Here is a 22587-nt window from a genome sequence, read left to right on the forward strand (position 1 = left end):
CAGAAAGGGTAAATACCCAGTCGAGTGACTATGAACACAACACCAAAGAGCATGAAGGTGGCATCACACAGGCGCTGGTACTTTGCATAATTGGCCAGCTTTGCAGCCTGAGAAAAACACAGTGTTAAAACATCATTCACCCGACACAAACATTTGATCACACAGAAAACAGTTCTGGAGCACTCAAGCCATTAAGTCACCAAGGAGTTTGGAACATTTAAGGACTATTATCAACTTGGCAAATGTCATGGGGGAAAAGCCAACAGAGTGGAATCAGCAGTGTGTGTTTATGGGACATCCTGCCTGGACTGTGTGGGGAGAAGGTGAGGGGTGAGAGGCTAGGTTTTATCCTCTTGCCTCAAAGAGTGTGCTCTTTTGTCATTAGGGATGCAAAGCTCAGACAGGAAGCAGCAGGCAAACTTACCTCTAAGAAGAAGTCTGAGGCATCATGTAGACATAGCACCAGAGTTCCCACCCTCACCATGTTATTCATATAGGAAAATGTAATGAGTCCAATTGTAGCCAAGTGATGGACAAACATGATCAGGAAATCCTGAAAGGGGAAGATGAAATGTGAGGGATCTTTGGCAGCCAAATGATCACAGAGGCTTAGAACAGGGGCACCAGGACTGACCAAAAAAAGGGCCATATGGTAATTTTAGGTCAGACTCTCAAGCTCCTTGTTTGCAAAAAGCAGAGCAGATTTCAGCCACAATCATCTTTACTTGGGGGGTGCAGACAACAGAGACTACAGGTCCCAGCATGCTGCATAGCGATTAACAGTTTTGCTTTAATCAAGATGGAACACTGCATGCTGGGGCCTACAGTAGTCTCCTTGGGCTGCAGCTCCGTAGCAAAGACCAGTACATCTGCAGGCCTCACTGTAAAACTCTAGAGGCCAACATCCGGCCTGCACTTTGACTCTCCCTGCTTTGGGATGACTGCATTCCTAGCATATGTCTATACGGCAAGCAGCAGTGAGTAACAGAGCCTGGGCCTACAGACTTGAGGTGTGGCACTATAAATAGCTGTGTTCAGGCTTGAGCCCTGAAATCCAAGGAGCGGGAGTGGACTTCAGAGGCCAAGCTTCAGCCCAAGACAAAACACCTACATCGCTGTTTTTACTGCTGTAGTCTGTAGACTTGCTGCTGCAGGTTTCTGATTGCCATGTAGATGTACCCCTAAGATCTACTCTAGAAATCGCTGACATGAGTAATAAGAAATAGACCTGATATTACTGCTATCAACTGGGAAAAGTCCACCAGAAGTAAGGTAAGCAGAGGGCATGCCTGGCAATACAGTAACGGCAACTCAGTCCATTAAAATTCTACAGCACAAAAATGGGCCCGATTTTCTGACATAGCCCCCCCAATATCTACATCCTGTATTTGCATCTTTGTAAAGGCATTTCAAGCGGTAAATTAATCCAATTTTGTAGGACCCAAAAATCGGGACATCTAGTCATCCTATATCCAACTGACCTGCTTTGGCATTAAGGTACCCATGAGGACTCGCTCGGAATTTACAATATGGAGATTTGACTTATATACATACCGCATTTGGTATCGTCACTATTTTATGGATACTAATGGCCAGTCAATGTCAATATAGTAGCCATGAGACCTTTTATTATCCAAAGCTCTCAAACCATTTTACAAATATTAATGAGCATAGCTTCACACCACCCACAACAGTGTCAGAAATGAGGAAAATGAAGTTCAGAAGTAAAATACCTCGCCCAATGAGACACAAATAAGTCAGTTGCAGAACTAGGAATAGATCTCTCTGTCCTGGGTTTTAAACCTCCACACAATATGTAATCTCACTTAACAATGAAACCCGGGATTGCCCAAATCAAACCTTAGCAAGGCTCTTCTGTATAAGCCCCTCTAATGGATCGAGACCAGGTTTAGATAAACATGATTGCTACTCAAACTTCACTGTTTAAACAAGTAACCCAAAGTGGTTTGGTTCCTTCAAGTAAATATCTTATTTATTTCTCTAAACAACAGTCCTTGTGGAACCTTTTGTGGCTCCATTCTAAACATTTATAGTACCCTCATTTACATCCATAATTTTAAGGATTTAAAAAAGTGTCAAGAAAGTTTAAAGTTGAGACATGATTTTTTTCAGACTCTTGTCTCCCTGCCTGAATTTCCTATTGCCCTATGACCAAACAGAGTGAAAGTGGGAAGGGCTGAGGAATTAAAGTATTTCTGATGGGGTCTCCCTGAGTTCTTCAGTTGAATTAAAGTAACACCCAGGGACATGCTGGAGACTAGAAGACACTCATTACAACGACCTGTGCGGCATCACAATACATTGGGAATGTACTCCAGGAGCTCAAGATTCTTCTTGCACTCTCCCTCATTTCAACATTACCTGGCTGTCAGCTTCTCTTCCTCTGGGGCACAGCCCATTTGTCCCACTGCGAGAGTGAAGGTGGGCACCAGCACTGCCAGGTAAGCATGGTACACAGGGACACTGGTCCCATGCTGTACTCATCTCTTCCCTACTTCAGTACAGCTGAAAGCAGTGGGGCTGTTCATTCACATCCTTCATTCTTCCCCCTTTCCCTAGCCACCAAACTTAACATTAAGACTGAACTCACACTGTTGCCTGCAGCTGCGTAACTCTAAGCTCCAGGTTCATTTGTTACTTGGTTCTCCCCTTACTGTTTGCTAACCCTACAATGTGGGAGTCACCTACCAATTTAATGACAGTTGAACCCGCACTAAGCATGGACCAGTCCCAGCACAGCCCTTGGAAAGGAACTGTCTTCCCTTTCCTGATGACGAGGAGACAGTCATTTGGTGACAAGATGCCAGTATGGGGCAAGTACATATTCTGAATACTGAATGGCCTGGGACACATGGCTTCCCTCATTACATGCCAATTAAACGATTATTTAGAGATCAGATGCCTCAACAAGCTCCTCACTTGTCCAGGACATGAAGCAAGTTCTGAACATTACCAGCAAGGACAGCACTACTTGAAATCCTCAGCTATGCAACTCAGCTACTGAGCATCAGAATCAAAAAAGGAAAAGTCTGCATGCTAACCAAACTTCTTCATGAGGGTGCAGGGAAGAGTAGCCAAGCAACTTCCCAACCTAGTCAAGAAGAGCTAGCTGCACAGAGGGAATGACAGCCACTTGAGGGGCGGTTAACAGCAAGTATCACCAACCAAAAGAACGGACAGTTCGGAGCCCCATAGAAACAAAAGGCAAGTAGATCCAGTTACCCGGGCTTTAAATATCTGACTGCAGGAGAAGACCTGTTTAGATTGTTGATTTAGCTTCTTTGGGAATAGTGACCCAAGTAGTTTAAAAAAAAAGGTTTTACTGACTCATTGACCCTGACCTAAGGAATGTCAGGAAGGTGAAAGCGTTCTGTCTTGTCTGGCACTGTTTTCTATGGGCAGAGTTTTACTGGAATAGTTTGCAATTTCACAGTCTACCATTGGAGCAAGGGTCCACCAGCTGAGCTTTTTTCAGAGACAGACAGACACTGGGTGAGGTGCCCAACGTAGGTGCCAGCAATCAGGCTAAAATAAGACTGCAGCATCTGACATTTCCTCCTTCACAATAAGGGGTCGAGCATCATGGCCTTTGGAAAAAGCCAACAGGAAGGAGGGCTGATATAGTTCTAGAAACTTGGGCACATTTCTTACATAATTTTACTCATACAGGCAGCCCACTCCCAAGTAGCTGTCAAAGTCTATCAGTGGCTCTTAATGAGCTAAGAGCCCCATCAGAGTTTAATGAGAAGTCTTTTAGCAAGGGCCCTATCCCCAGTGTGAATGAAGTCACGGAGAGTCCAAACCACAGATTAATTTTATCATTGAACTCTGATGGAAAGAAACACATTTTACTTTGGGACGGGCCCTTGTGGCAGATTTAACAAGGTTTTTGCCCTAGTAGGGATGTAAAATGTTAACCGATAAGCATCAGTCTTATCGATAATGTATTCAGTTAATGATTAAACTCCCCTGCCAGCCCCGTGTGCCCAGGGTCCCAGCTGCCCAGAGCAGCAGCCAGTATTCTGGGCACTGGCGGCAGTGGAGCTCCGCATAAAACACGGGGGTGCTGCAGCACCTTCGCACCCATAGTTCCCTGCCTACACTGTGAACATCTTAACGGTTAAACATTTAACTAACAGAATTTTAATAGTTTAAATGGTTACTTTTTTAAAATGCTATTTACATCTTTATTTCCTAGCTGCATCTAGCCTCCTCACTTCAAAGGTGGTAAGGTGATAGGGAATAGCCAGCATGGATTTGTAAAGAACAAATCATGTTAAACCAATCTGATAGTTTTCTTTGAAAGGATAACGAGTCTTGTGGATAAGAGAGAAGCGGTGGATGTGGTATACCTAGACTTTAGAAAGGCATTTGATATGGTCTTGCATGATATTCTTATCAATAAACTAGGCAAATACTACTTAGATGGGGCTACTATAAGGTGGGTAGTAACCTAACTGGCTGGATAACCGTACTTCAGAGCAGTCCATTGTGGCACCTAGAGCATGAGCTTTCGTGGGTGAAATACCCACTTTGGTCAGATGCACCTGGTGCATCTGATGAAGTGGGTATTCCACCTCACGAAAGCTTCATGCTCCCAAAATGCCTGTTAGTCATAAGGTGCCATCCAGGAACTCTTTGCCGCTTTTTATCAGATCCAGACTTAACACGGGTACCCCTGAACTCACATTCTGTACCACGAAGAGTAGTTATAATGGTTTCCAATCCTGCTGGAAAGGTATATTAATGTCTTTTACCTGTAAAGGGTTAAGAAGCTCAGTAAACCTGGCTGACACCTGACCAGAGGACCAATAGGGGGACAAGATACTTTCAAATCTTGGTGGAGGGAAGTCTTTGTTGTGCTCTTTGTTTTGGGATGTTGTTCGCTCTTGGGACTAAGAGGGACCAGACGTCAATCCAGGCTCTCCAAATCTTTCTGAATCAGTCTCTCATGTTTCAAAATTGTAAGTAACAGCCAGGCAAGGCTGATTAGTTTTATTTTGTTTTCTCAACTTGTAAATGTCCTTTTTTGCTGAGAGGATTTTACCTCTGTTTGCTGTAACTTTGAACCTAAGGCTAGAGGGGGTTCCTCTGGGCTATATGAATTTGATTACCCTGTAAAGTATTTTCCATCCTGATTTTACAGAGATGATTTTTACCTTTCTTTCTTTAATTAAAAGCTTTCTTTTTAAGAACCTGATTGATTTTTCCTTGTTTTAAGATCCAAGGGGATTGGATCTGGACTCACCAGGGATTGGTGGGGAAAAGGAGGGGGATGGTTAATTTCTCCTTGTTTTAAGATCCAAGGGTTTGGATCTGTGTTCACCAGGGAATTGGTGAAGTCCCTCAAGGCACCCAGGGAGGGAAAGTTTTGGGGGGGACAGAAGTGCTCCAGACACTGAAATTCTGGATGGTGGCAGTGTACCAGATCTAGCTAGTAATTAAGCTTAGAAGTGTCCATGCAGGTCCTCACATTTGTACCCTAAAGTTCAGAGTGGGGAAGGAACCTTGTAGGAAGGAATACGGCAGAAAGGGATCTGGGTTATAGTGGATCACAAGCTAATATTAAGTAAGTCAGTTGAAGCATGCTTGCGCAAAAGAAACAAACAGTGAGTATGGGATTGCCCATTAAAAGATGTGTTGTGGCAAGACACAAGAAGTCATTCTTCCACTCTACTGTGCGCTGGTTAGGCCTCAACTGGAAGTATTGTGGTCCAGTTCTGGCACCAAACATATCAAGAAAGAGATGGAGAAATTACGAGGAGGTCCAGAGACATGAGCACAAGAATGATTAAAGGGTCTAGAGAACATGACCTATGAAGGAAGGGGACTGAAAGGAATTTTGGGTTTGTTTAGTTTGGAAAAGAGAAGACTGAGAGGGCGACATGATAGCAGTTTTCAGGTATCTAAAAGGGTGTTCATAGGAGTGAGGAGAAAATTGTTTCACCTTAGCCTTAAGGGATAGAACCAAGAAGGCATGGCTTAAATGCAGCAAGGGAGGTTTAGGTTGGACTTGAAAAAGTTCCTTGTCAAGGTGGTTTTAAACACTGGAATAAATTGCCTAGGGAGGCTGTGGAATCTCCATCTCTGGAGATATTTAAGAGGTTAGATAAATGTCTATCAGGGATGGTCTAGACAGTATTTGGTCCTGCCATGAGGGCAGGGGACTGGACTCGATGACCTCTCGAGGTCCCTTCCAGCCCTACAATCAATCTTGGGTGGGGAATATGCTGGAAGACTCCTCTTGTAATCAAACTCCCTGATAACTTCCTCTGACCTTGTTGAGGCTGGTAATATCCAATGCAAAAGGTTTATTAATAAAGTTTCCCTGTCTGCCAAGCTGTCCCAGGAAACCGTTGTTTTCTAGGCAATGCTGTAGATAGATGGAGAGTCTCTACCCAGGGCAAAAAGGCCAAGATAGAAGCAGAAAAAACCCTTACATAAAGCTACTCTCCCCTCCCACAATACCTATCTGCAGCACCCTCCTTTCTCTACAATACCAAGCCTACTCCCCTGGGTTTTGTCTCCCTCCCTATAATAATACTCCAGCAACAATTGTTTGATTTCCCTCATTGTCAGATGAAGCTTCTGGCCCTCCCAGCAAAGTGTCTGATAGGGACTTTGTTAGCACGCTCTGATCAGAGACTGGTCAGTCCACTCCCAGTTTAAGTGACTAGGCGCAAAATGCTACATAAAGAATAAGAATAGGTAAGCGAAACTAACTAAACAATATGTGAAACTGACCACTCTATTTTCAATGTGTGAAATGCAAAGACTAATTAGGGTTAATAGCTGAAAGTAAATTAGATGACATTAAAACTAAAAAAAGACGGTTACTCACCTTTGTAACTGTTGTTCTTCAAGATGTGTTGCTCATATCCATTCCAATTAGGTGTGCGCATGCCCCGTGCATGTTCATCGGAAGATTTTTACCCTAGCAACACTCAGTGGGTCGGCTGGGTCACCCCCGAGAGTGATGCCGTCATGGCGCCGGATATATACCCCTGCCGACCCAACAGCCCCTCAGTTCCTTCTTGCCGGCTCTGACAGAGGGGAAGGAGGGCGGGTTTGGAATGGATATGAGCAACACATCTCGAAGAACAACAGTTACAAAGGTGAGTAACCATCTTTTCTTCTTCAAGTGCTTGCTCATATCGATTCCAATTAGATGAATCCCAAGCCTTACTTAGGTGGTAGAATCGGAGTGAGATGTCGCAGAATGTAGAACTGCTGATCCAAATGCCGTGTCACCTCTGGACTGTTGAACCAATGCGTAATGTGACACAAAGGTGTGGACCGAGGACCAGGTAGCTGCACAACATATCTCCTGGATGGGTACGTGAGCCAGGAAAGCAGCAGATGAAGCCTCAGCCCTGGTAGAATGAGCGGTAAGGTAGCTCATCGGAACATGAGCCAAGGCGTAGCAGGTGCGGATGCACAATGTCACCCAAGATGAAATCCTCTGGGAGGAGACAGGTAGGCCCTTCATTCGGTCTGTGACCGCGACGAAGAGTTGGGGTGTTTTATGGAAGGGCTTTGTTTGCTCGATATAAAATGCGAGCGCCCTACGGACATCTAGGGAGTGCAGTTGCTGCTCCTGGCGTGATGAGTGTGGCTTTGGGAAGAACACCGGAAGGAAGATATCCTGGTTGATATGAAAGGCCGATACCACTTTAGGGAGGACGCCTGGATGTGGTTGCAACTGTACCTTGTCCTTATGAAACACTGTATACGGGGGGTCCACCGTGAGAGCCCGAAGCTCTGAAACTCGTCTTGCCAATGTAATGGCTACGAGGAAGGCTGTCTTCCAGGACAGGCACAGCAGCGAGCAGGTTGCTAGCGGCTCGAAGGGAGCAGTCATAAGTTTGGCTAGAACTAGGCTCAGGTCCCAAGTTGAGGTGGGGTAGCGTACTTGTGAGTATAATCACTCCAAGTCCTCAAGGAACCTTGAAACCATGAGGTAAGAACACCGAGCGGCCGCTCTTCCCTGGGTGGAAGGTAGAGATGGCCGCCAAGTGCACCTTCAGTGAAGATACCACTAGGCCATGCTGTTTGAGAGACCAGAGGTAGTCCAAGATGGTAGGGACCAGTACCTGGATGGGAATAACATTACATTGGTCACACCAGCAGGAGAAGCACTTCCACTTGGCCAGATATGTTAACCTAGTGGAAGGTTTCCTACTACCCAGGAGCACTTGTTGCACCAAGGCAGAGCAACTTAACTCGGACTGGCTTAACCACACAGTAACCATGCTGTGAGATGAAGAGACTGCAGGTCTGGGTGGTGAAGTCTGCCGTGGTCCTGAGTTATGAGGTCCGGACAAAGAGGTAGAGGGATTGGGTTGACTATTGACAGGTCGAGCAACATGGTGTACCAGTGTTGCCTCGGCCAGGCTGGAGCGATCATGATCAGGTGGGCTCTGTCTCTGCGAAGCTTGAGCAGGACCCTGTGAACCAGCGGGAACGGTGGGAAAGCGTAAAGCAGATGGCTCATCCACGGTATCAGAAATGCATCTGAGACTGAGCCCTGGGAGAGACTTGGAAGGAGCAGAACGTCTGTCATTTCCTGTTCTTGCGGGAGGTGAAGAAGTCTATGCAGGGAAAGCCCCAGTTCCGGAAAACAGAATGGATAACATCTGGACAAACTGACCACTCATGAGACAGGAAGGATCTGCTGAGTTGATCCGCCAAAGTGTTCCGAATCCCTGGGAGAAAAGACGCTACCAGGTCTATCGAGTGGGCTATGCAGAAGTCCCAGAGCTGAACAGCTTCCTGACAAAGGGGGGGAGGAACGTGCTCCTCCCTGCTTGTTTATGTAATGCATGGCCGTTGTGTTGTCCATGAACAGACACACAACAGCCTTGTAAATGCCCTTGAAACGCCTGGCACACAAGGCGGACTGCTCTCAGCTCCTGTACATTGGTGTGCGGGGCCAGTTCCTGAGCTGACCCCAATGTCAGGGACATTGAAGGTTGAGGCGGATGGAATGGCATCCCTGCACAGACCAGGGAGGGCGTCAACCACCAGTCCAGGGAGCCTAGGATGCTCGGGGGGATTGTGTCTATACTGTCTCTGTCCGGGTGGTATACCGAGGAGAGCCAAGTTTGAAGGGGATGGAGACGTAGTCTGGAGTGTTTGGCACGAACGCACAGGCAGCCATGTGACCCAGGAGGCCGAGACAAGTGCGAGCCGAAGTTGTCGGGAAGTTTTGTAGGCCTTGTATAATTGATACCACTGCCTGAAACCAAGGATGTGGTAAGCAGGCCCTGGCGAGATTGGAGTCCAGAATGGCCCCAATGAAGTCTATTCTTTGTGTGGGAACCAGAGTGGATTTCTCTATGTTGATCATCAGGCCTAGTCACTTGAATAGGTCCCTGACGATGCCCAAATGACGGGTGACTTGGGTCTCAGAGGCCCCTTGAATGAGTCAGTTGTCGAGATATGGGAAGACATGTATCCGACGACGATGGAGGGAGGCAGCGATTATAGCCATGCATTTTGCGAATACTCGTGGGGCTGTAGAGAGGCCAAACAGAAGGACTGTAAATTGGAAATGTTGACGGTTGACCACAAACCGGAGGTATCATCTGTGCAGAGGTTAAATGGCAATGTGAAAATACGTGTCCTTCATATCGATGGCGGCATACTAGTCTCCCAGATCCAAGGATGGGATGATGGTCCCCAGGGATACTATGCAGAACTTCAACTTTATCATGAACTTTTTGAGTCCTTGCAGGTCTAGGATAGGTCTGAGACCTCCCTTCGCCTTGGGGATTAGGAAATAGCGGGAATAGAACCCCTTGCCCCTCGAGTCCTTCGGTACCTCCTCTATAGCTCCCATGGCAAGGAGCATGCGTACCTCTTGCAAGAGGAATTGCTCGTGAGAGGGGTCCCTGAAGAGGGACGAGGATGGGGGGTTGGCGGGGGCAAAATAAACTGGAGGTGGTATCCGAATTCTACCGCCTAGGACCCAACGATCGGAAGTTAGTTGGGTCCATGCAGGGAGGAAAGGAGAGAGGCGGTTGTAAAAGGGAAGGAAAGGATCCTGGGAAACAACTGGTACGCCGTCCTCGGGTGTGCCTTCAAAAGTTAGGTTTAGGTCCCGTGGGTGGTTTGGAGAGACCCTGATTCTGACCCCCTTGGGGTCCAGACTGCCATCTGCGATTGCCTCGGCCGCACCTTCTGCCAAAGTCCTGTCGTGGCCTAGGCAGGGGGCAAGGGCGGTGAGGCTGGGGGCGGAAGGATCTGCGCTGAGTCAGCAGTGTGTCCATTCCGAGCGAGCGCATGATCACCCTATTGTCGTAAGAAGGTCATTCTTTTCATAAAATAGGCCTTGACTATCAAAGGGCAAGTCCTGTATGGTGTGTTGTAATTCAGGTGGAAGGCCTGACACCTGAAGCCATGATATTCGCCTCATGGCGATTACTGAAGCCAGAGTTCTGGCTGCGGAGTCGGCTGCGTCCAGTGAGGCCTGGAGAGAAGTTCTCGCCACCTTCTTCCCTTCCTCCAAAAGGGCAGCAAACTCTTGGCAGGAGTCTTGGGGAACTAACTCCGTGAATTTTCCAACTGCCGCCCAGGTGTTATAGTTGTACCGGCTAAGAAGGGCTTGCTGGTTTGCCACTCTGAGTTAGAGGCCCCCAGCAGAGTATACTTTGCAGCCCAATAAGTCCATGCGCCTAGCCTCCTTTGATTTTGGAGGAAGAGCTTGCTGGCCATGGGGCTCCCTTTCATTGATTGATTGCACGACAAGGGAGCAGGGTGCACATACAGGTACTCGTACCCCTTAGAGGGCACCATGTATTTCCGCTCAACTCCCCTGGCCGTGGGTGGAATAGAGGCTAGAGACTGCCAGATGGTATCGGCATTTGCCTGGATCATACAAATGAATGGCAAGGCCACTCTTGTGAGGGCGTCAGCTGACAAAATATCCACCACAGGGTCCTCTATCTCTGGGACCTCCTCCACCTGAAGATTCATATTCAGGGCCACGCGTCTCAGGGGGTCCCGATGTGCCCTCAGGTCAATTGGAGGAGGGCCCAAGGAGGATGTCCCCACCACCACTTCATCTGGAGAGGAGGAAAAGGAAAGGCCAGGGACAAGAGGGTCCTGCGTGGGCTCCTGTTCTTGGGCGACATCAGGCTCAGGTGGGGCCTGAGAGTCTGTTGACTGAATGGGAGCTTCCTCCGTACCCAGAGGAGGGGGGCGGCTGACAGTCGCCTCCAGCACCCGGTGTTCCGATGGTACGGAGGCTGATGGCACTGGAGGCGCACCTTGGGCTTGGTGATATGCCCAAGGTGTCCAGAAGAACCACTGATGGGGTTCTTGTTCTTGGGTCTGGGTCTCCTGGAAGACTTGGCTGGGCACATCTGAGTCACGGTCCTGTGCATAAGAAGCACTGTCCGCGTGAGATGACACAGATGCATGTCGAGACGGTCACAGAGGAGCTGAAAAGCCTGGGAAGGGTCTCTGTCTCTAAACGACCTCTCTCTGGTGCAGCACCGGAGAGCGGTACCGGGCGCCATAACGGTACCGGGAATGAGACCAAGACCTGCGACCGGTGCAGTGCTGGGAGGTCAACTGGGATCTCGAAGCTCGATGCCTGGAACGGCTGCGAGAGGCGCGGTGCTGGGAACGGTGCCAGGAGCTGGATCAGTGCCGAGAGCACCGGGCCGGCGAACAGGACGCTGAACTGTGCCACAAGTGCGACCAGTACCGAGATGGAGAGCAGTGCCAGGACTGCGAGCGGCGTCGGGACCGGGATCAGCGACAGGACCGAGAGCCCCGGTGGGACCGCGATCATGATCAGTGCCTCTCGGCGATGCCAACAGAGGATGGTCTCAGCAGGGCAGGCTTGCCAATCGATTGTATAATCCGCACCGGTGGTGCCAGGGGTTGAGGCAGCGCAGACTCCGTCAGCACGATCCGCTCCCTCACCGTGGAAAAGGTCTCCGGCATGGAGGGAATAGTGAGCTCAACCACGCCGAGCACCAGGGAGCTTTCAGGCACCGGACTTGACGGCCCTTGTGGGACCGGAATCAATGGTGCTGAAGCTGGCGGTGCTGCGGCAGGTGTCGGTGCCGGGCGGTCTGACTTAGGCGGGTGCTCCGACTGTGGTGCAGGCAGCACGGAAGCAGCAGTAGTCTTATGTTTCTTAACCCGCGGGGAGAGGGAACAGTGCCGAGCAGACATCTGTGCCAGTGACGGTCGGTGCCGAGGGGCCTTAGCGGTACCGGTGTGATCCGGTGTGATCCGGTGCCGAAGAAGCGCTTCTCCCTGATGTGGACTGTCCAGCGCTCGGTTCCGAGGGCGGAGGAGTAACAACTGCCTCCATCAGGACCTGTTTGAGACAAAAGACCCGCTCTTTCTTCATCCTCGGCTTAAAGGCCTCACAGATCTGGTACTTATCCAGGTGCGGGGAAGGGGCTAATCCCTGAACCCCTCTCAACTATAAACACTAACTATATTATAGAACGAATAAAACTAACTACAACTATAGAAATTATAACTATATACACAAGAATTAGTAAGAGAACTATGAGTAGCTAGGGAAGTGGAGATCAGCTAAGCCACACTCCACTGTTCCAACGACTGACACAGGCGGTAAGAAGGAACTGAAGGGACGTTGGGTCGGCAGGGGTATATATCCAGCGCCATGGCAGCGCCACTCTAGGGGGCAACCCAGTCGACCCACCGAGTGTTGCTAGGGTAAAAATCTTCCGACAAACGTGCATGCAGCGCCCGCACACCTAACTGGAATCTATGTGAGCATGCACTCAAAGAAGAAGTAAAAATTATTAGCAACAGGAAATCTTAATTTAAGAAGTTATTAATTTCAACCTGATAGCATCCCCTTAGATACAGTACCATATTTCATACTGAAATTCACAAATTATGGTGTTTCGTCCAGCTTGGATGGAGCCTGTGAGACAGGATTCTTGTCACATCACTTACCACTTATACACAATAAACAGCAATCTATTTACACACAGCCAGATTTCAATAAAAGTAAAAACCCATAACTGTAATCTGTTAAAATTGTGCTTAAGAGTGAAACTCCAGGCTGGCACTCAAGCATGGATTTGATAGCATTTAAATGGTAACATATTACAAGATTCACTTCCTCCCGTACACATTTCCTGCCTCTTCACTATTTTCTTGATAATTGCCTGCTAATGTCCTACTTTTTGTCCTTCACCATAATCCCCTGAATTCAATTCCACTGCTTCATACATCCAGGGTAATATTTTACTGTGGTCAATCCCTGTTTATTTATCCCAGGACTGCATAATGCATCTGTACTGATGGGGTTTTAACTGAGAAGCTCCCAATTTGAACTGTTACTTGACAGTGACCAGAAGTCTAAGGAAGTTGCCTCCAGTTTGTGCTATGCCCTTTGTACTTTTCAGTGTCTGTTTGGTTCAAATGTTTGGATTTAATTTCTAATCAGATTCTGCATTTTATCTAGACCAATCCTGACTTGCTAGCAGTGCTTCATCTTCTAGGAATATTTGGTGTGCATCAAGAGACTGCTGAAGATGGGATTACTCAAGTGGATAATCACAATTAATGTTACATCTCGATGGGTTATTTACTGTACTAAAAACAGGAAATCATCTCTCACAGGTTTAAATTTTGGGTAAGTGCCACCCAGACAAAGGTGTGACTAGCTTTGTAACATGGTGCTTCCTGAAACTGGCTGGGAAGATCTATATCAACCTACTTTATGGGGTTGGACGAATAACTTGGAATCCCACTTCTTGACTGGGGATGGGAAGTTCTCTCATCAGAAGGGAGTGAAGATATATCAAGTTAACAAAGCCTTGCTCGATCACATAAACAAAGCCAAAAAAAATTCACTAAGCTCCTCTATATCTATTTAGTTACAAACAGAGGACTGTATGTATGTGATTAAGAGGTATAGACATTGGAGCTTAGGAAAGAGAAGTCTATTTGAAATGCATTTGAATGAAAGATCATTGGTGTTTTGGAAAACACACAACGTTCCATAGGAACAGCAAGGAGACACTTCCCCATATGAACTGAGACTCAAGGAATTTCCAAAATCACTTGCCATGCCCAAAAGAAGAGGTGCAGGGTAACATTTTCTGAAGGGCTTAAGTTACTTTCAGTGGGACTTAGGCTCCTACGCACTCAAGTAACTTTTGAAAATGGGGCTTATGCTCCGAAATCACTTAGCACTACATATAAAATTTTGTAGAGCCATGTGAGAAGTAGGTTAGCTCAATCACAGAGGGAAGCCATGCTCCCTGTAGAATAATACAGAAAGTATTAGTCCTTTATTTTGTCAAAACTAAAAAGCTTTATTCTAGTCTTGCCACCCATGTTTAGAGCATTTTATTTCTACATTTTCCTGTAAGTCTCCTAATTAAAATATATTTTTATACAAAGATTGAATCAACTGTTCTATTGGGATACATGATTAGATTCCCCCATCTTCCCTCTGCAGAGTGATAGGGATGGGCTGCCAGGTTGCTTATCAGGATAATCCCCAAAGGCCTGTCTGTGTACGGTCTACAAAAGGAAGTGGAATGTGAAAAGAGACGAGTGACAGGAAAATGCAGTTATATCTATATTTCAGCAGTTTTTACTAGCCAGAGAGACATAACTGGTCAGTTAGCTCTGTCTGTTCATGTGTTTAGTGAAATTCTGGCTTCTCTTACCTTTCGTTTAATGTCTGTAAACTGAGAAAACATGAGAGACCAATAGAAGGCCAGCTCCATGATATAATAATAGTAAAGACTGGATGTTAGGGGCTGGGAAAAAAACACAAAACAGAACACTTGATTAAAAGGAAAAGTACTCCAAATTTTGCATTAAGAAGACTTTTCCCCCCCAACCCTAACAATCAACCCACCTCTCGTGGCCCCAGCTTTCTGGAGGAGTGGAAGTAGAGGGGGGTAAGTTAAAGGTCCCAAATTTATGTTTTGTAAAAAACTGGTTTAATCAACAGAAGTCTATGGTTTAGATTTATTTTTAAAGGAATAAAATTCCCTTTCAGTGTCTGCAGCTAAGAGCTGTGGCCTCCTGTTGGAGTAGAAGAACAAGGCTGTCTACAATTATCTGAGCTGAATGAAGAGCAAAAAGAAAACTGCAATTAACGGTGACTGATATAATTACATTTGTAAAATTGCTCTATTTTTAATCATCTAAGTACCAGATAGGGAATTTTGTTTTAAAATATATGAACGTGTGATCAGTCTGGTTTAATGAACCAGTGTCTACACCATGAAAAATACCACATCACAACTACTCCCTTGTGAGCAGTCTTAGCTCAAAGGCCAAGAACTGCATGCACCAGGAGAGAACTCCGCCCCCACACTCAGAGGTGAAATTTCCTGAGCAGAGCAGTAACTCATGGCCCAGAAGGTTACCTTGTTGCAGCCTGTGCTGCATCTGCTCTATGGGCAGTGAGAGGCATTTAGATCTCACAAATTTCATGTGATACCATTCACATGGAACAGCATTGGAGCCATGCAAAGGGTTCAGTTCTCAAAACTGAGGGACCTGAGAAAACAGGAGCATCACACATAGGAACATAAAAACGGCCAAACTAGGTCAGACCAAAAGTCCATCTAGCCCAGTGACCTGTCTTCCGACAGCGGCCAATGCCATGGGCCCCAGAGGGAATGAACAGAACAGGGAATCACCAAGTAATCCATCCCCATTGCCCATTTCCAGCTTCTGGCACACACAAGCTAGGGACACCATCCCTGCCCATCCTGGCTAACAGCCATTGATGGGACCTATCCTCCATGAATTAATAAATATATATATCTCTTACTTGAAAAGGGTAGTTGTACCAGCATTGTCGCGTGTCCCAAAACCACGGTGACTAGAGTGAAAAGAAGAGATTATCCTACTAGCATTTTTCTCCCCATATGTTCTGGTTTTGGCCAATTAAATCACTCCATCCCTACCACAATACTATTTCTGAAGGTCTTCACTTTGCTTCTTTGGTCCAAGCTACATTTATTCTGCGGTTTCACAGAGATGAAAGCCATTTTTTTGCATGCAACCACATGTCATTGTGCACATAAAAATTCAAAGTGCAAATGTAGAGCTTTGCAGAGCTCTGTGCAAAGATCCATCTCTCTAGACTGTTTATGTCCTTGCAAGTGAGAAAACAGAGTCTGCTTAAGAGTGGACAGGCCCATCCTGTTTTGGCATCAGAGAAAAGAGTCTTCCAGCATTTCTGACAGCCTTTCCTGTTTTGTGAAGACATGACTCTAAATTAAATACACAAGGGTCCTGACTAGGAAGCATAAGGAAGATCTAAGGCCACTGAACTCTTGCTATTTTAGTCCCATATTACATCACTCAGAGCAAGCAGTGAAAGAAAAAACACAAACTCAACTCACCGACCAGATAAATTTGAGTCCATAAGAAAATATACTTAAATAAAATGTAAACCTCCACCTGGGAATGGAAATGAGAAAGGGAAAAAATTAAATGTTTGAAATTAAATGAACACTGTATGGTTAATGTTTGTGTAGCAAAAGCTGGAATAGTTATAAATGGAGCCGAATTTGGCAGTTACAGGAGTGGAGTTTTCACCCACTGATGTGTTATTCTCCACTCATGGCAAATTGACTAATATTGCCCTTTGGAATATCTGTCCATCAGAATAAAAATATTTATATAAGAATCATACAAACGGCATAGCTCCAAAAAAACTCTACAGATTGTCTTGGAAATACATACCAAAGTTAAAGCATATGTACGTACTGAGATGTACAACTTGGCAAAGGCAAAGGCAACAACTCTGAAGAAACCATTGTGATCTAGTGCACCATATATGACAAAACTCTGGACAAACCTTATGGAATTAGAGATTAACATTATTGAATTAAGTTCAATATTTTGGGGTCCACTGTATTTAAAGTGAAATTATGTGTGTGAGATTGTGGAATTGTATGCAACTTCTCTAGGGGACTGACTAATCCTAGGAAAGGGTTGGAAGGACCTGGCTTACTGAAGCCCCATAAGACTGAGTGCTAGTTCTGAGCTAAAGCTGTTACGCACTTAGGATGACAAGAGAGAGCCCTTTGGGGTCTGAAGGATTCACCTGCCAGATGCCATGTTAGAGTCAGTTGGGGTGATCTCTGGTAAGCTTAGTAGCATGCCTGTAGGTACTTTTATTGATTTTAATGTTTTCTTTGTAGTGCTTTTACCCTAAGAATTAAATAGACTTGCATAGGAAGTTGTGTGGTAACTTATAACTGTCTGCAGTTACACTGTGTACCAACTCTAAAAGAAGAAGCTAAGTGGGCCTGCTTAGGCTGAAAAAAAAAAAACACAGTGAAGGCAGAGAACTCTTCAGCCTGGAAATATTTTGGTCAAGGTGACAGATGAGGATCTCCACCCAAGAAACGCAATGCCTAGGGGGCCAGAAGCCTGACAGTAGGTGCCACTGCTGGACAACTAAAGGGAAAAACAGGTGCAGTTGCCCTGAAATGTGACAGCAGACACACAGCAGATACCCTAGAACACATAACATGTTCCAAACTACACTTGCAAGCCAATTAAGACAGGTATAGGGGAAGTCCTCCTCCCATTCCTATTGGTTCATATCTGGTGCCTTTAAGTATACAAAGCTTTACTTGCAGGGGAAAGAGGGGAGGAATGTTGGGTAAGAATTACATGAGGATATTAAGGAAGTGATTGGGAAAGAGAAACCACCACAGAAGGAGCAGGGAAAGGTGTTCAGAAACTACAGCAATGGGGGGGGGGGGGTCATGTAAGTACCTAGACCAGATGTCGGCAACCTTTGGCACGCAGCCCGTCAGGGTAATCTGCTGGCGGACCATGAGACATTTTGTCTACATTGACTGTCCGGAGGCATGGCCCCGCAGCTCCCAGGGGCCGCAGTTTGCCATTCCCAGGCAACGGGAGGTGCGGGAAGTGGAGCGGGCTGCAAGGACGTGCTGGCCACCGCTTCCCACAGCTCCGATTGGCCGGGAACGGCGAACCGCGGCCCCTGGGAGCTGTGGGGGGCCGTGCCTGCAGACAGTCAATGTAAACAAAATGTCTCGCAGCCCACCAGCAGATTACCCTGATGGGCTGCATGCCGAAGGCTGCCGACCCCTGACCTAGACAGAAAGAAGCAAAGAGCAAGATAATGAACTGAAGTGAGAGTGAGATGACACTTTTTGGATTCTTGTTCCAAGTCAACATGTGCCATTGCCTAAGCCATGAAATTAGTTCAGGAAAGTGTCTTGCCTAGGAAATCAGACTGTCCAGAAAGCTCACCCTTGTCTTGAAGGGAGTTACGCAGTTGAATACACAAGGTGAAGTGTTACCATCTGCATGAGAGATGGTCTACTACGCAAGCCTCTCTTAGAAAGGGATCATTGGCCATTGAGACCATAAATATTCCTGTAAAGCTGTCCTGGTCTTTCATGGCACACATATCAATTGATATAACAGCATGCTAAAAACCATTCTAATTCTCTCTCTATTGGTCTGGGTGAGAACTTGTTAGGTTGGCATTTTTCTCCCTGTGATGAGGTGAACCCCCATCACCTGTGAGAAAGTGTTAAAGGCCAGTTAGGCACAGTCACTCCACCTGGGCACTAATTAGTTACTTGTCAGCGAGAGAGGGTGGGACTAAGGAAGGATCAGGTGATAAGGCCTGGATGACTGTTGAGTTATCAATAGGCTGAGAGAATTCAGTCTAGAGAGAAGCTGCAGGGAGAAGACATGAAAGGGGGCTCCTGGGAAAGCCTGAAGTGCCAGAGACTGCTGGAGGCCAGTGTACTTGATAAGTAAAGACAGTGGAACTTCAGGAAAAAGTTGAGCACAAGGCCTGCAGGCTAGGGGTTTTTTTGCATTTTGGACTAAAGCTGGACATTTTGTTTGCCTGAAAGGAGGTTGACCTAGCTGTTTCTCAAACAGAGGACTGAGTGGCCTCCAAAGATGGACAACCTGCAGGGGACAAGGGACAAAAACCCATGCAACATTGTATCCCGACAAGGAGAGACATGCACATCTTTACACTTCCCATAGCACCAAAAAACACCAAATTACATTAAAAATTCAAAAATTTCACTTAAAATACAACACGCAACTGGAGCTTGAATTGAGGCCATATTTTGGGCTCTGCACAAACCTACATGCTCTCACAAAACTTAGTGAGGATGGTGGGTTTGTCCTGGTTCCTACGATGACGAAACCAGCGCTGGATCTTTCGAACATCCCAGTCTAGCTGCTTTGACAAACCTTCTAACCTTCTTCCATCTGGATACTGAGAAGAAATGAAACAAAATTCAGACATTTCTTCTGCCTCTCCAATCTTCCACAGAGACTTCTTTCTCTCTCAAATCTTTTGTCTGAGACATTTCCCCTCTAAACCCTGACCTCTGTCACAAAATTGAGATGTAGAGACAGAATAAAAAATCATGCTAGGAAAGGTGTCATCTGCTAAAAATTCAATTTTAGAAGGAGAAATCTGTTGAACTCTAACCAGTAAAAAAAATTTATTCACGTTTAGCCTTCACACACGTTGCCCACCATAACAAGAATTCAGATACATTATTTAAAAGTGGGTTCAACGTTTCCTCCCCTATTTCTCCTCCAAGTCTGCCAACAGCAACAAAGAACAGTAACACTAGTAGCTGGTAAATTGTTTCCTGTGTAAATAGCATTCCACAGTATAATACATAGGGAATTTTTAGCAAGCTGGTCTGGTCTATCAGCAGCAACCTGCATAAAAAAAATTGAGCTTTCCACTGATATGAATGGTCAGTTGAATCCCCCTAGGAATAGCAGGAGTGCATAGTCATGACATGACATCTCTTGATTTGAAATAAGGGCTCAGATTTGGCCAATTTTAAATGTTTATGAATTCCACAGGCATAATACACAGATGTTGACATTTCTGTTGATTGCTGTTTGTAACTTCACAAATATAACAGAATTCTCGCATGTACAATATGATACTTAACTCAATCTCTGACTGGGGGCTTCACTGGTATAGAATTTGCTTTTTTAAATAGTGACATGAGTTAGTATAAAAGAGCAGACAAAATGAACTAAACCTTTACAAATGACCACTGTTGAGGTAGGTCAAGTTAGTTTTAGTCCTTTTAATAAGCTCTGCCAGAGAACTGCTACAACCGAAAGAAGCTAAACAGGTTTCACAACTTACGTTTACCCACAAAACCGGACTGATATGCAGAGTGCTGAACTAGCAAAGAGGGCCACCACACGTTGTTCAATATAATCTCAATGACAGAAAAATCTTTGCTCTAAGGGTGAAGTGCTAGAACTACTGCCACCTTCCTGCAATTCCATCACACCCATTTTCCCTTTCATGTAGACTTTAGGGGCTTGGGCTACCTGGAAAGGATGTTTCTGTATTGGGAGTGCAGGTGCACTCATTTAAAAGGAAAAGTCATAAGGCCTGTTTTATAGAACACTAGTTTCAGAAGAGGTGGTGAATTTTTTCCACATCAGTGTCATCCTCTATGCTTATTCCTCAGATCTAAGCCCATAGTAAGTAACAGCTGTAGCAGTCCAGGCAAATTAAGTTTTGTTTAAGTTCTGAACAGCGCAATCCCCACTCCTGGGTGTGTGTTTCATTTTCAGCATTACTTCCAAAGACATTGATACATGAGCTTTCTCTCTAACACTGGCAAACCACAAATCTCCTACTTATCTCAGCTCAGGCTGCATAAGAGACCGCATTAAGCTTCAACGAGACTAATTTTTACTGAGGACACTAACATCTTCCATTGCACTCACTAAGAACAGTCTCTCTCAGAACACCTGGCAATGTTATCATATCTGAATACAAAAGTCTCTATTTTATTTCCTTACACGGGAGTCTGTGATTTTATCAGTTTAACAATCAGTATTCAAGAAATTATGGACAACCTGCAGGATTCAGGTCATTCAATAGTGAAACAACATAACAGGCAGATATTCAAATGAAAGAGTGATTCTATGATTCCTCTCAGCCATAGGACTGGAAGTCACCTTGAGAGGTCATCTAGTCCAGTCCCCTGCACTCATGGCAGGACTACGTATTATCTAGACCATTCCTAACACATGTTGGCTTAACCTGCTCTTAAAAATCTCCAATGACAGAGATTCTACAACCTCCCTAGGCAATTTATTCCAGTGCTTAACCACTCTGACAGTTAGGAAGTTTTTCCTAACGCCCAACCTAACCCCATTGCTTCTTGTTCTATCCTCAGAGGTTACGAACAACAAATTTTCTCCTGCCTCCTTGTAACAACCTTTTACATACTTGAAAACTGTTACGTCCCCTCTCAGTCTTCTCTTTTCCAGGCTAAACAAACCTATTTTTTTCAATCTTCCCTCATAGGTCATGCTTTCTAGACCTTTAATCATTTTTGTTTCTCTTCTCTGGATTCTCTCCAATTTGTCCACATCGTTCCTGAAATGGGGTGTCCAAAACTGGACACAGTACTCCAGTTGAGGCCTAATCAGCACAGAGTAGAGTGGAAAAATTACTTCTCATGTCTTGCTTACAACGCTCCTACTAATACATCCCAGAATGATGTTCGCCTTTTTTGCAAAAGAATAACCAGAAGAAAATGTACTGCCAACATTCAGTGGTCTATCCCTCAACCAGACTCTGTTAGCATTTATTATTGAACTGCTTTCTTTCTACAACTAGATTTCTGTAGTGATAAGCTACCCAAGTCTGCAGAAGTAATATGAAGAAGGCATCTGTGGGACTGATTAGCAAGACCAGCACAAGAATGGTCCCCAAGGAAGAGAGTGGTAACTTCTAAGGAAAGAGTGAAAAATACAAGGGAATCTCTTAGTGAATACTGGAAATTTGAGAGTTACACCCTGTACAGAAATTCAGGGGCCTGAATTCTCACTTTGTTCACATCAAACCACTCTTCTGCTTGCAGTACTGTGGCTCAAGCACAGACAGAACTAAAGTCACTGCAGGAAACAGGAAAGGAGGTGGACACAGTCATATGTGAACTAAAGCAAGGAGCAAAAGTTACCAAGAGAAACTGGTATTTTTTGTACACAAATTCCCATCAGAGAGTTATGTAAGCTGCAAGTGTATTTCCCTACGGCGACAAAAGAAAAGAGGCCCAGTTCTCATTTATATGCCTGAACCTCTCGCAGAACCTGAAGAGTGACTTACCTTAGTGATGGATGTAAACACTTTCTCTAGAATTGCATTGGGCTGAACTCTGTGAGGTCCATTGTCTTGAATGCCAAGTTTTATGGCACATGGTTTGGCAATAAACCTGAAAGTCCAAAAGGAAGAGTCTGATTAAAATAAGAAATGAATTCCCCTTCTCTATGACTAAATTATCTTGGCTCTGAATGGACACAAATAGTCCATACTACCCAAGTACACTTTTCAAGAGATGCACCCCTTGTGCCCAGTGCAACCTTTTTCAAACTGGTACTGTATAAATTGATGGCACCAGGATTTCCTATGCCAATGCCAAGGAACAGAGTAATGCAGTGAGAACAGATGGGGCAGAGCGTTACAGGATAGTCTCTTTGGTCAATTTGTATTATAGCATTTTTATTCTCATCAGCAGAGGG

At 45.5% G+C, this 22587-nt stretch overlaps 1 protein-coding gene across 1 annotated transcript in view; it reads right to left on the minus strand.

Annotated features, from left to right (window-relative positions):
- The window catches only part of CERS5 (ceramide synthase 5), a 30398-nt gene extending 8068 nt beyond the window's left edge, over positions 1–22330 (minus strand). The window contains exons 1-7 of the mRNA XM_075061116.1: positions 22175–22330; positions 19155–19285; positions 16401–16458; positions 15824–15874; positions 14703–14795; positions 425–553; positions 1–107 (exon numbers count right to left, since the gene is read on the minus strand). Of these exons, the coding sequence (XP_074917217.1) occupies positions 1–107; positions 425–553; positions 14703–14795; positions 15824–15874; positions 16401–16458; positions 19155–19156 (440 nt within the window). The 5' untranslated portion in view covers positions 19157–19285; positions 22175–22330. The remainder of the gene's footprint in view (positions 108–424; positions 554–14702; positions 14796–15823; positions 15875–16400; positions 16459–19154; positions 19286–22174) is intronic.
- Positions 22331–22587: the final 257 nt, after the last annotated feature.

The sequence above is a fragment of the Chelonoidis abingdonii genome, chromosome 26, assembly GCF_003597395.2.
Source record: "Chelonoidis abingdonii isolate Lonesome George chromosome 26, CheloAbing_2.0, whole genome shotgun sequence".
Taxonomy (NCBI): domain Eukaryota; kingdom Metazoa; phylum Chordata; order Testudines; family Testudinidae; genus Chelonoidis; species Chelonoidis abingdonii.